Here is a 14,729-nt window from a genome sequence, read left to right on the forward strand (position 1 = left end):
TTTGCTCGCCCTGGACTTATTTCTTATTGGGAAAAAAAATGACCTTAAACCTCCAACAGGAAAAATTACATAAACTAAATGAATTTAAACAAACACAATATCCAAATTTACTAATTTAAAGTTTAAGTTGGGTGGCTGGAGAGACGGCTCAGTGAGTACCTTGCTGGACAAGCATGAGGATGTGCGTCCAGACTCCTGGTACCCACAAAAGTGACTGGCATGGGTGGGCATGACCAACCACCTGTACCCCCAGTGCTCTGGGCAGAGACAGGGGATTCCCCAGCTCTGGGGTCAATCAAGAGAGTCCTGCCTCAACATATAAGAGGACAAGACATCAAGGAAGACAAACCACACCAACCTCTGCCCTCTGCATGCCCTCACGTGCACTCACGCCTGCATATACACACGCTCCCACACACATTTGAACATACACACGCACACCAGACACACACACACCAGACACACATACATGTGCGGAAAATGTAAGTTAGGGCTGGGGATGTAGCTCGGTTGATAGGGTGCTTGCTTACGCGTGTATCAAGCCTGGGGTTCAAGCTCCAGCACCGCCTAAGACTGGATATGATGGAGCATGCCTGTAATCCCGGCACTTAGAAGGTGGAAGAAAGAGGACCGGAAGTTCAAGGTCATAGTTCAAGTTCAAGCTCAGGTACATAGCAAATTGGAGGTCAGCCTCAGCTAAATGAGACCCTACCTCAAAAAATACATCAGTTACATTTTCTGGCTAAATCATGAAAGGGTTTCTTACAAAACGGGGTTTTGGAAGTCCGTTGAAGCTGATGGAGGGTTCATTTCCATTGGACTGGAGACATACATGTATGGAGTTAATGTATACAAAGCTCGCTTCAGTTACTAGAAGCAAATGGATAGTGTGGGAGCTCCTGCCTTGAAGGACTGTGAGTCTAGTGGGAGATGGACGAGGTGGCCATTAGCATGACTGGAACCACGTCATGAACTGCCTAAACATTTGTGCTTTGGTTACCTAGGGTAACGTAAGGTGTCAGAGTAGCTGGAGGCCACAGCAGGTGCCTTCCAAAGGTGGCATATGCACAGCGCAGTGGGAAGCTGGTGTGTTTCTCTCTGGGATGTGTGCTTCCTCCCTGATTGTTACAGGGGAGCAAACCCCGTTATTCTTCATTGAGAAGGAGGCACAGCGCTGTGATACCCAGGGTGGTGTTCTGGAGTCTAGATGGAAGGGATATAGGTAGAAAACAGACCAGTCTGGCAGAGGGCCTGAGGGTGGGAGCTGAGGGTCGTCACAGGCTGAAACTCCCACTTGTAAGGAAGGGTTTGACATTCCAGTTGTCAGCGCCCTCAGAATCGAGCACAGTCGTAGACGGTCACCTGACTCACTACTTTCCAGTGTAGCCAGGAGTAATGATGGCCTCAGGTACCAGTGGAGAGATCTGACGTTTTCACCTGAAAACTGTGACAAGCCACATGGGCTCCACAGCTGCAGGGTCAGACCTGAGTCACCGCTTCCGCCAAGCATGCGTTCTAGGTTGATCCTAGCCAGTATGCCATGAGGCCAGCTCTCCCCAGGGCTTCCTGGAAGGAGGAATTGGCATGTTTCCAGTATCCAGAGAGCCTGAAGGTCTCTGGGGCTGAGAGGGTTTCAGGACGGACCCCCTTGCTGAGGTGTAGTTTAGTTTTCCAACCACCTGAGGTGAAGGACCAGGGCTTCCTTTTTCATTTTTTTGGAGGTTTCCCAATTTGTTATAGACTTGATACTTTTTCCAGATCCATTGAAAAGTAATTACTGGAGAAAACAAAATGAAAATAGACTTGGAAGTCCATGAACCCTACCTATGAAACTGCTATTGTATCAATCGCTACAAGCATTTCTAAAGGCTAGCAGTCAATGCCAGTGTCAAACATTTCCCCGAGAGAGGCTTGTCTCCTAGCAGACTAAGTGTGGCACTGGAGTGTGAATCAGGCTTTAGAGTCATATCTGAAAGATGAAAAGGGACTGGGAGGGGATGGCTGGGGCAGGCAGGTCATCCAGTGTTTGCCCTAAAACTTAAACCATGTGCCATTGGGTAGAGGATGCCAAACTTGCTCTGTGAAGCACCAGACAGTAAATGTTTTAGGTTTTATGGGCTTCATAGTCTTTATGACAACTACTCAGCTCTGTCTTTGGGATATATAAATAGCTGGAGATTATTTGGAAACAAAGGAGGTGGCTATGTGCTAATAAAACTTTATTCATAAAACCAGTTGGCTGACTTTTGCTGTGGGCAGTAGGGACTGTCTTAGTTTCTTTTCCTGTTGCTTTGATAAAATACTCCAAGAAAAACAACTGAAGAGAGACAGGTCTTAGTGGCTCACAGACCAAGAGGGAAGTTCATCATGGTGGGGCAGTAAAGGTGGCAGGAGCCTAAAGCAACCATCACATCACATTCACAATCAGGAAGTGGAGGGTGATGACTGCGTCAGCTCCCTTTCTCCACTTGTACAGCCAAGGAGATGGTGCCGCCCACAGCGGGCATGCCCATAGGTACATCTCCCAGGTGATTCTAGTCTGTCAAGTTGACAGAGAACACCAGCTGTCACAGAAACCTTTGCTGGCTTGTGGGAAGGAGCACTATACCAACTCATCTCCAAATCTGCTTTCTACTCCCTCTTGCCAATTGACATGCTCTTCTTTATTACGAGGTAAATGTGACTCTCCCATGGTAACCAAATTCCCAGACATCCAGGCAGACCCTGCACCCCATCTCTACCTCGGGCGTACAGAACTTGGATCTGTAAATTTATATCTTTAACCACTCATCCTGGAAAATGTGGGGTAGTTATTCCTTTGATCATTTAAAAAATATTATTACATTTATTCATTTATTTTACATTCCGATGGCAGTTTTTCCCTCCCTCCTCTCCTCCCATCCCCTCCCCCCACCTCTCCTCCGCTCTTCTCTCCACCCAATCCACTCCTCCTCTGTTTCTGTTCAGAAAGGGTCAGGCCTCCCACAGGTGTCAACAAAGCATGGCATTTGATCTTTTTTCCTTGCCCCGTTCTGCCTGTTTCTTGGACGCCAGCTGTGCATGTCAGATTTTTACACTATGTGACAGTCCACCGTCATTTTATTTTCATTCACTTTCCTTTCTGGTCTTCGGGTTGGGAACTTTATGCTGATATGTTTTCAGGTTTCCCGTGTCCCCCCTCCCCCTCCATCTCCTCTGTGATCTGCTGTTAAGTCTTTCATAGATGAGAACAAGATCAGCCCCAGCATCAAGGAAGGGGACATGCTTGGGCACATGGCACTGTCCTAAGGATTTTATCAGTAAGGGAGGGAGAGATGGGGAAGCACAGGTGGTGTGTGTCTTGGCACTCGTCTCTACCTCCACCCTTCCTATGTATGTTAAAGAATTGTTAAGTTTTCTTTCCAAACCGTATGCTCCCATTCCTCTGCCTAATGGCTGCTCACCATCTTTTTAGACAAGTGTCAACACTAAAGCCTTGGGCTCCAGTCTCACGCAACAGTTCCGACTCTCCCCTCCTCTCTGATGCCCACATCCTTGGGTCCATTTGGGTCCCACTGCCCTGGACAACGTCTCAGACCCTGTGTCTACCTCACCACTGCTGAGTCCATCACAGCCTCTGGACAGTTGCTCATCCGTCCAAGGCCAACCTGAATATCCCATAATCCACCTGGTCTGAAAATATTGACTACTGTCTAGCTGGATGTGGAGAAGAAGGTCAAAGTCAGCTCACCCTCCACATCCAGGTCCTGATGTTGGTGTCAAAAGGCAGGGATGCATGGGACTGGGAAGGTCGACCCTGGCTACAGAGAGCGTGCCTGCCATGGCATTCTGCCTTTGCCATGTTTCCGAGGCAGAGCATCATTTTCAGGAGCTGGAGTCTTCTCGGGCAGGCAGAAAACCTCTCTCCTGATTCCTCCCTTCCCTTTTGTTCTTCCCAAACCAAGCTCTCCAGCGTGCTTGGCAGTGATGCTAATGGGGAGATGCCATCAGCATACATTACCGTTTTATTAGTCTGTTTCTCCATTTTGATTCTGAAAATATCCTGATTTAGTCTAATTGCAATTTCACCGTGTTCCACAGGCAGGGACCGTAGGGATGGTTCGTCCTGGGGAGGGTGGTGGTGGCAGAGACGCGACCTGGTAGGATTTTTCTTCCTGCCCATATGTCTTTGAAGCTGGACCATTAGCTCTAAGGCATGCATTTCATCTCTTCACAGTGTGACTCAACCTGCTTCTGGGACAAGTAAGCGCCTAGGGTGTGTGTCTTTCAGAAAGCAAAGAAACACTCTAATTCTAGGTATTTTTGTGTTATCTAATGCAGGAGCGGCTGCCATAGCCATCTTATTCCTAAATAATTTAACTATATTCAAAGATAATCTGATGTTATTGTAGGAAAGTGTATTTCTAATAAATTCCACTTGATCTGGGTGAATCAATTCAGGCGGTACGTAATTGAGTCTGTTAGCAAGGACTTTAGCAAGAATTTTGCAATCAGCGTTAATTAAGAAGATGGGACAATAATTTGTGCATAATTCCGGATCTTTTCCTGGCTTGTGAATCAAAGTAATAAGAGCAATGCTCAGGCTGGTGGTGGGATAGTGTCATTAGGTTCTGATTTATAAGTACTTAGAAAGGTTTAATTTCATTTTGCTGCGAGCAGGGTCTCCCAGCCCCCACATGCTCTGACCGGGTGAACAGCAGAGTTGGTAGGGAACATGGCTGTTTCCCTTCCCTGCCATGGATCCCCTCCTGTTCTAATGTCTGCTCTTACTCTGTAGAGGAGTATCTCATGCATTTGCCCTTCTTTCCTTCCTTTCTTCTTCCCTCCCTCCTTCCCTCCCTCCCTCCCTCCCTCCCTCCCTTCTTCCCTCCCTCCATTCTGTCCTTCCATCTTTTGCTGAAATGTTTTGAACTAGAGACTCTGAACTATTAATATTGTAGGGATGTGTGAATGTACATGCATGCGTGGGTGCTGGTGGGTTATGCCCCTGGAGCACCAGTTCAGTTGGTTGTAACATCTTCCATGGGAAAGTGCCTTCATGAACCTTCTTGTACAGTGCCTTTAGGTGGGCAGGGAGCATGAGCACCCTGGCTGCAGGCGGGAGGACCTATGCTCCACTCTTTTTTTTTAATTAATTAATTTTTAAAAATTTATTTTGTGGGTTGGGGATTTAGCTCAGTGGTAGAGCACTTGCCTAGCAAACACAAGGCCCTGGGTTTGATCCTCAGCTCAAAAAAAATTTTATTTTGAATCCTAACCCCAGCTTCCCCTCCACCCCTCTTCCCATTCCCTCCTCCACCTTCCTCTGCCTCCCCTCCCCAATCCACCCCTTCTCCACCTCTGTTCAGAAAGGGGCAGGCCTCCCATGGGTGCCAACAAAGCATGGTGTATCAAGTTGAGGTAGGACTAAGCTCCTCCCCTTATGTTAAGTCTGGGCAAGGCAACCCAGCGTTAGGAATAGGTTCCCCAAAGCCAGCCAAAGCAGTAGGGAGAGGCCCTGTTTCTACTGCCAAGAGTCCCACAAGTAAGCAGAGGACCTAGGCTGGTGCCATGCAGGCTCTCTAGCTGTCTGTGAGCTCCCATAAGCAGGCTAGTTGCTTCTGTGGGTTCCCTTGTAATGACCCTGACCTCCTCCCCGCCACCGGCTCATACAATCCTTCCTCTCTCTCTTCAACAGGATTCTCTGGGCTTGGCCCAGAGCTTAGCTGTGGGTCTCTGCATCTGTTTCCATCGGTTATTGGAGGAAGGCTCTCTGATGACAATTGGGGTAGTTATCAATTTGATCACAGGAGATGGCCAGTTCAAGCTATCTACTCACTATTGCTGGGAGTCTTAGCTGGAGTCACCCTTGTAGATTCAAGGGAGTTTCCCTTGCACCAGGTTTCTACCCGACCTAGACATGCCCTCCTCCATCAAGTCACCTCTTTTATTACTCTCCTCCTCCATCTACACCTCAACCTCATCCCCCATATTCCCATCCCCACCTGCCCCCAGTCTACCTAGGAGATCTCTTCTATTTTCCCTTCCCAGGGAAATTCATGTGTGCCCCTTTGGGCCCTCCTTATTACCTTATTACCTCCTTATTACCTATTGTTTTGGGGGCTGTGGATTGTAGCCTGGTCATCTTTTACTTTATAGTTAATATCCACTTATGAGTGAATCCATGTTTGTCTTTCTGGGTCTGGGTTACTTCACTCAGGATGATTCTTTCTAGTCCCATCTATTTGCCTGCAAATTTCCTGATGCTTTTAACACATGCTCCTCTCCACTCTTGCTTGGTTCTTGACTATTAAGTGGACACAGTGAGCTTTGGTGTCCTGCCAAGTGCAGCCCTGGGTTGAACTCTAGGTATCATGAGGTACCAAGGGGAGCACTGGGTACACGGTACCTAGGAGAACTCAGCTGGGTTGTTTAACAACTCTGAGCCTCACCTGAACCATTTTCTTCCTCAAAGTGGGAAGGTGACACCTCTTGAGAGCAGCAGGTCAGTGTGGCATTGCTGATTCCTCTCTCTCTGGGGTAGTTTGAAAGAAAATGGCCTCCAAGGGGAGTGGCTCTATTAGGAGATGTGGCCTTGTTGGATTAGATGTGGTCATGTTTTTTTAAAATGATTTTTATTTATTCTTTTTTTTTAAAATTTTATGTGCATTGGTGTTTTGCCTGCATATATGTCTGTGTAAAGATGTAGTTGTGAGCTGCCATGTAGGTGCTGGGAGTTGAACTTGGGTGCTCCAGAAGAGCAACCAGTGCTCTTAACTGTTGAGCCATCTCTCCAGCCTTAGATGTGGTCTTAATTGGTGGAACTGTGTCACTGTGGAGGCAGGCTTTGAGGTCTCATAAATGCTCAAGCCACACCCAGAGAGACAGACCACTTCCTGTTGCCTGTGCAAGATGTAGGACTCCCGGCTACCTCTCCAGCACCATGCCTGCCTGCATGCTGCCATGTCCCACCGTGAGGATAATTGACTAAACCTCTGGACAGTAAGGCACCCCAATGAAATGTTCTCCTTTATGGGAGTTTCCACCGTCATGGTGTCTCTTTACAGCCATAGAAACCCTGACTGAGACACTCTGCCTCCATGGGAGGCTGACGGCAGGTCTGGTCCACTCTGCTGAGGTACTTGCTCTTTTTTGCCTCGTAGCCTAGCTTTGGCTCATTCTGTGCACACAAATGTGCAACCTGGTTTCCTACTAGCCATTTAGACCATACCACCCCAGACGAAAATCAGTGGAACTTTCTGCTAAAGGCAGGTGCTGGTCTGCATAGACCTCTGTGGGAAGAACTACTTAGGCAGGCAGGGTGGCTGGGAACGGGTGATGCTAATCTCCTTCATGGACACAAGTTCTCCTCAGAACCCTAGTCAGCCCAGTTTGCAAAGAGCTTCGGAGTTGACACAAACTGGGGAAATTAAGCTTCAGAGGACTGGGCTGACATGTTCAAGGCTCCATTGACAGCAGCAAAGTGAGAGTCAGGGGCACTTCATTGAGACCTTTGACCACTGTACCACTAGTCCGACCCTGGTCACCATGTCTCTTTCTTGGCAGGAGCCACATGTGCCCTCTCAACTTTAACGTCCCCTATGGTGTCCCTCTCCATATGTAAGGAAGTATGACATGGTGGCACAGTGCATAAGGCTAAGTGTCATGGCGCCTTCAACGTACAGCCTTGAGTAAGAAGTCCCATTCACATCTGGTCCCCATTTTCACATGTGTGCACGTCTGTTGCATGTTCGTGTGTACTCATCCCACCTATAGACGCTACTGGGTAGACCTCTTAATAAAAGCCCAATTAGTCTTTCGTTAGCTTTCCCCTGGATGCTTAAATACCATTGCCCTAAACACAGCATAACACATCCGTTCATCCATTTCCATCAGGAATTCAAGTAGCATCTTGACTTGTATATGACGTACCCTCAGCAGAATCACAGAATGCTGATACCCTTAATAATAGCAATTAGTAATCAGTTGTTTCTTAAGTATGTGATTATGGCAGTTACTAAATTGTACAGTTGATGCATTTGAGGGGTTAGGTGGGTCTTGCCACCCTCCTCTCAGCCACCCTTTCCCCGTCTCTGTACTCCAATAGGTATGGGAAAGGAGCCAGAACAAATGATGCTCTTGTCATGAACAATCAATAGTAGGAGGTTGGCTTTGCCTTGAAGTAGAGTGAAATATCTCTCTGCAGAAGCACACTGTTAATAGGGTTTGCATCCATCCAGTGTAACGTCAACAGGGGCCTTGGCTAGTGCATGCCAGCACTGTACCCCATGACTGAGCTTCTCCTCAAGACTGAGACCTGTTTAAGGCACTGGACACAAAGTGTGAGGACAGGGAGCGGTATGTGAGTGAGTTTGGAATATCTGGTGGCATTAAAAAAATAGCCCAGGGAGACAGCTCAGTGAGTAGTGTGCTTACTACCCACTCTCGAAGATCTGAGTTCAGATCCCGAGCAGCCACATAAAAAAGCCAGGCACAGTGGGTGGCACAGGTCTGGAATCTCAACACCTGGAGGTGGAAACAGGATGATCCAGGCTTCTGTGAGCAACATTAATTAAACTCAATAGGGAATACACACTCTCTCTCTCTCTCTCTCTCTCTCTCTCTCTCTCTCTCTCTCTCTCTCTCTCTCTCCAAGGACTACCTGATTGGGAAAAGGAATGGGATCAGCAGGAACATGAGGGAGTCAAGAGAAGACAGTAGGTGTGAATATGATCCAAATACATTATATACATGTATGAAATATCATAATGAAACCCAGTATTATATATAATAAATGTACGATTTTATATATAATATATAATAAGTACATGACAAATAATATAAAAGAAACCTCTTCTCTTCTGTTTAGAATGATTTTGCCCATGACACTTGGCTCTCGCTTTCCTCATGCGGTGGATATTCCCCATTCTGCCCCTCCCCAGTTCCTCCCCTGCATGTTCCCAGTCTTCCACATTCCTGAATTCTGTACATTGTCTATGTGATCTTGAGTCTTTATGCCCTTTCCAGGCTGCAGTCACACATGGCATGCCACAGTGACCCTTTCCAGGAATCCCAAAGACCTCCCGTACATTTTGATCCCAGTAAGTCTTGTGAGAACAACGGGACACAACCCGTGACATAAGGCAGCAAGTCCCAAAGGATAGCTAAAAGTTAGCAATTTCATGGGTCAAAGTTCATATAAGAAAAAAGCATGCCAACTTCACCTCGGGACCACCGTGAGCCTTTGGGATGCCAGTGTCTCTGAGGGCAGTGCAGAAAGCAGGTCCAAGTTCAGCCTGTCCAGGAGCTCCTCTGTGAAGCTCAAGGAACTACCAAGGAAAGCCCACTCTTGTGCCCTACAAAGCGCTCAGAAACACTGACCAGACAGACACAGCACCATTGTTGGCTCACACAGTGTGTGGTGGCAGCTCACCTTCCCCTCGTGCTGAGGAGAAGTCTGGGTATGAAAGTCTGTAACCAAGGGACTCGTGGTGGGAGGATTGTGACTTCCCTGACATATTTTGTCTGTTTCCAGAATTCTGCAGAGTAACTGGATGGGAAAGGCTTTGCCACATCATTAGCGACATGGGAAGAAGTGATGCTCTGAAGAGAGGAAGGACTCCCATATACAAATCTTAACCATTCAGGACATGTTAGCAAGAGATGTGCAGAGAGCACTCTTGCTCTGGCCAGGGTCCCAGCTGGTGGCAGGTGGCATGCATGACTGCAGGCTGTGAGGAAGGCAGCAGGTTAAGGGAAGCCCCTGAGGAGGTGAGAGCTACAGGCAGGAGCTGGCCATGTGCAGGAAGACCTTTGTGGATTGAAACAGTGACCTGGCCCTTCTCTTTCTAGCACATTCTACACTACTGCCCTGAAGAGGAGTCCAGAGGTCAAGGAGGAGGTGAGGCAGTTCATGATGATCAGCCTCAGGGCAGATTGCAGAACTGGTCAGGAGGGAAGTACATTATTTCTAATCCCATTGCCATCTGTGAAGACAAGACTTCCTCCTTTCGGTTCTCCAGCCTGGCTCCTGGACAGATGTGCTGAGTTGAAGATCGAGGCTGATGGACCTGAGGACCTTAGATGAGAGGAATAAGAAGTGCCTCTCTAAAAGGAGCTTAAATACTACATACCACAAGGAACATTTGTCTAGGGAAGATACTTCAGTCACAGGCGTGGGATGGATCCCTCAGAGGTTTCAGCCTTGGACTTCTCTCCTCATCCATTCTGAGTTGTTCCCCACCAGCAATGCCCCTTGCATGCTCCTCATTCTAGTGCATGCATGTACTTATGTGTGCATGAATGTAATATCATGTGTGCTCTTGGATGCACGTGCATTGGGAGGTCTGACCAGGGGATGGACCTGAGGGCTCAGAACCAGCACCACCAGGACAATTAGACTATCTAAAAAACAGTTGACTATGACCAGAGGTCAACTACAGGCAAGGATCAACTGTGCAGCAACTGTGGCCAGGAGACCATGTCGGGTAACAATGGCCAGAAGGCTTCAAGGGTATGGGAGACATTGGCCATGGATCCACACAGACATGGAACACAAAGAGGAGAACTACAAGGCAACACAAAAGCCCACGTCTGGTGAGAAAAGAAAGGATAATTGAGGGCTGGGGAGACGGCTCAATTGGTAAAATGCTCGCCAGGCAATCATGAGGACCCACGTTCAGTTCCCAGAACCCAGGTGTGGCAGTACATGCTTGTAATCCCACAACTGGGTTGGCCGAGATGGGTGGATCCCTGGGCTCTCTGGCCTGCCAACCTAATATAATGGTGGATTCCAGGCCAGTGAGAGACCCTGTTTCAAAAACCAAGATGGATGTAGCTTGAGAAACAATACCTGAGGTTGATCTCTGTGTTCCCCAGGCACATATATATACACAGGCAAGTCACTTCCCCAACACATATATCCTGCTAATTACATATGTACCCCGTCCACATGTGCACATATGTGAACACACACACACACACACACACACACACACACACACACACACACACAGAGAGGACACAGAGGAAGGGCCTACCAGGCAGTGAAGAATTGTCAGCACATCCTCATTAAACTGGCAATTTCAACACAAAATTTCAAAACCAACAGTGCTCGTGCTCTTGCGGCCATGGCAAAACATGTTTCCTTACTTCCTTTTGGATTTTGGAAATACATCCCAAGAAAATTTTATATTTCTGTACCTGTCACATGGTTCCCAATAACTTATCTAAAGATATGCCCTGTATAAGAATGAAGGCAGCTGGGTGGCGGTGGCACATGCCTTTAATCCCACCACTCGGGAGGCAGAGCCAGGCGGATCTCTATGAGTTCGAGGCCAGCCTGGTCTACAGATTGAGTTCCAGGACAGGCACCAAAACTACACAGAGAAACCCTGTCTCCAAAAACAAAAACAAAAAAACTAAAAAACAAAACAAAAAAGAATGAAGGTGTACAGATAGTACCACTGTGATTACAGCACTATTTTTAAGAACAGTAGGTATAAAGACATTCTTCTGCATGCATTTGGTTTAAGGATTTTGTGGTTAATCTCCACATGTGATGGATTTATTTTATTTTTAATTATGCATGCATGTGCACAGTTAAAAATTAAACTAATAAAAATGTGTGTGCGTGCACATTTTTTGAGTGCCTGCAGAGGCCAGAAGAGGGTGCCAGATTCCCCGGAGCTGGAGTTCTAGGCAGTTGTGAGCTGTCTGACTTGGATACTGGGAACCCCACTTGGGTCCTCTGCAAGAGCAGTACATGCTCTTAACCACTGAGCAATCTCTTCTGCCCCTACTGTCAATCTTTTTGGATATGAAAAAAGACCATCAAATGGCCCCTGTGATGTAGGAGTGTGCTGTGGGATGTTCTGTATGGCAAATGTGTTGCTGATTAGTCAATAAATAAAACACTGATTGGCCATTGGCTAGGCAGGAAGTGTAGGCGGGACAAGGAGGAGAATAAAGTTGGGTAGTGGAAGGCTGAGTCAGAGAGACACTGCCAGCCGCCACGATGACAAACAGCATGTGAAGATGCCGGTAAGCCACGAGCCATGTGGCAAGGTATAGATTTGTAGAAATGGATTAATTTAAGCTGTAAGAACAGTTAGCAAGAAGCCTGCCATGGCCATACAGTTTGTAACCAATATAAGTCTCTGTGTTTACTTGGTCGGGTCTGAGGCTGTGGGACTGGCGGGTGATAGAGATTTGTCCTGACTGTGGGCCAGGCAGGAAAACTCTAGCTACAGGAGTGGGTCTGTGAAATTTGCACCATAAGTGGATAGAGGAGGAGAAAGATGGATGTGAGCACAGCTCGCCCTGGGGCAGAGCAGAAGCTCAGCTCTTCTCTTGATTATTTTGTGTGATGTTGAACTTGATGCTGAGGTAACACACACACATGTCCTCAGCATGTGTGATAGGCAAGTGTGTAAGCCTATGTTGAAGACGAAGTCACCTGTGCTGAATCCTAAGAACACTACAAAAAATGCAGCCAAAACTGGGGGAGAGGGGACTTTATGCCAGAACAAAGGCCACCAAGACCTTACACAGAAAGTGTTTCTGTAGGCATGTCTGTCTGTCCAGTGGCTGCCTGTCCAACCCAAACAGATGTGGCCCGGGAGACCTGTGTATTCTGCCATTTTGGGGATGGAGCCCAGAGTCCTGGGCATGTTGGCCAAGCCCTCTGTCACCCAATGACACCTGCAGCCTCACCCTTGTTACTGACCTTTGCAGTAATATCTTACGTTGTTCTTGCTTCCTAGGGTGGTTTGAATGAAAATGGCTCTCATAGGGAGTGGTGTTATTAGGAGGTGTGGCCTTGTCGGAGTAGGTGTGGGGTTTGGGGAGGAAGTATGTCACTAGGGAGGGCTTTGAGGTTTCAGATGCTCTAGCCAGGCCCAGTGTCACTTCCTCTTCCTGCTGCCTGAGGATCCAGATGTAAAACTCTCAGCTCCTTCTCCAGCACCACATCTGCCTGTCATGCTTCCTGCCGTGACAATAATGGACTGAACCTCTGAACCGTAAGCCAGCCCCAATTAGATGTTTTCCTTTATAAGAGTTGCTGTGGCCATGGTGTCATTTCACAGCAGTAGAAACCCTCACTAAATACTACCTTTTAACAGTTTCCCCTTGACGTCCATTCTTGAACACACCCACAAATTACTGCCCATCACAGTGTCTACTTGCCAATACAGTTACTGTCCTGGAGAGTCTCTCCATTTGTTATTTAGTTAACAAACAGCTATCCAAGAAGTGGATGTCAAGAATGTATCACCACCTGTCTGAAACCTTGCCTTCTCTCCCCAGGGCAGACCCCAGCATGCATTAGTAATTGGCCTGTGGCCTTGTGTGGTTGTTACCTAGCAGCACTGCCGTGGGCAGCTGAGCTGAGGGGTCCTTCATCCAGTCGTCATTAGCCAGCTCTATCACAGCGTCCACGGGCTCCACCTCAGTGCAGATCAGTTCCTGCACAGTGTCCTTGTCCCCAGTGGCCAGGGCAGACTTTAATCTCCTCACTAAGTCTGAACTGAGGGGGTAATCGGGTGGTGAGTCCCAACTGGACATTGTGGTGTCCCTACACAGGAGCAAGCCTTCTTCTCTTCTTCTAATGCATGTCCAAAGTTAGCCCTGTCCTCAGAGGAGCAGAGGTAGCTATAAATAGAACCAGGGCTGGGTTACGATCAGCAGGAAGGGCCCAAGCTGCTGTTACTTTTACTGCAGGGCCGAGGAGGTCTCTTCTCAGGGCCACTGTGCAGGCTGCTAGAGAGATGGGCATAGGCAGCTCTTTAGAGGAAACTCTGGAGGTGACATTGTTTGAGAAGGTTGGGTCAGTTATCTTTCTTATTGTGGTAACCAAATTCCCGGCGGGAAGCAACTTAAAGTGTGTGTGTGCTGGGGGTGGGGTGGTGCTGATTTTGGCTCACAGTTGGAGGGGCTACAGTCCATCGGGGAAGTACAATGCAGTATAGCAGGGGAGGCATGGACATGAGTGTGAGGCAGCTGGTCACGACATCACTTTCACGGTCACGAAGCATTGGGCAGACAGGAAGCGGGATGGTGCTAAAAGACCTCAAGGCTGGCCCCTGTGACTCACTTCCTCCAGTGAGAGTCCACCTCCTAATGGCTCCACAATCTTCCAAAACAGAGCCACCAACTGTGGACCAAGTGTCAGAACACATGAGCCTTGGGGGACATTTTACCTTGAAACCACACCACAGGGTGTTACTATGTAATTTAAGCTGAACTCAAACCTGACATCCTCCTGCCTCAGCCTCTGGAGTGCAGGGATGACAGGGATGTGCCTTAAGACCAGCTTAGCTTAGAGGTATTGTTGACTGTTTCCTTTCTCAACACAAGCCACAGAAACATCTACCTGACCTGGTCTTGGGTCTTCTGTTGTATTGAGAGGGGGCACATGCTGATATTCTATATTATTTATTTACAGATCTATTTAAAGACATCATGTAGTCCACGGTGGCCTCAGACTTATTAGTACAACCTTAAACTCCTGATCCTGCTGTCCCCTCCTCCTGAGAGCTGGGATAATAGTCTGTGTGCTACCCTATCGAGCTGTGTGTGGGGCTGGGGATGGAACCCTGGTCTTCCTGCATGCTAGGCAGGTGCTCCATCCCCAGCCCTGGCATTAGGGTCTTGAGTTTGGGCTCCCACATGCAGGTGGTTTTCTGTGTGGCTAGGGAGTGGCCACAGGGACTAGTGACTTCGGGGGAGGAGTGCACAGAAACACAGTG

The 14,729-nt window shown here is 47.9% G+C and overlaps 1 protein-coding gene across 1 annotated transcript in view; it reads right to left on the minus strand.

Moving 5' to 3' along the window:
• Positions 1-13,545, minus strand: part of Asb18 (ankyrin repeat and SOCS box containing 18) — a 60,081-nt gene extending 46,536 nt beyond the window's left edge. The window contains exon 1 of the mRNA XM_059278553.1: positions 13,341-13,545. Coding sequence (XP_059134536.1) covers positions 13,341-13,545 — 205 coding nt within the window. The remainder of the gene's footprint in view (positions 1-13,340) is intronic.
• Positions 13,546-14,729: the final 1,184 nt, after the last annotated feature.

Source organism: Peromyscus eremicus, chromosome 13 (assembly GCF_949786415.1).
Source record: "Peromyscus eremicus chromosome 13, PerEre_H2_v1, whole genome shotgun sequence".
Lineage (NCBI taxonomy): Eukaryota > Metazoa > Chordata > Mammalia > Rodentia > Cricetidae > Peromyscus > Peromyscus eremicus.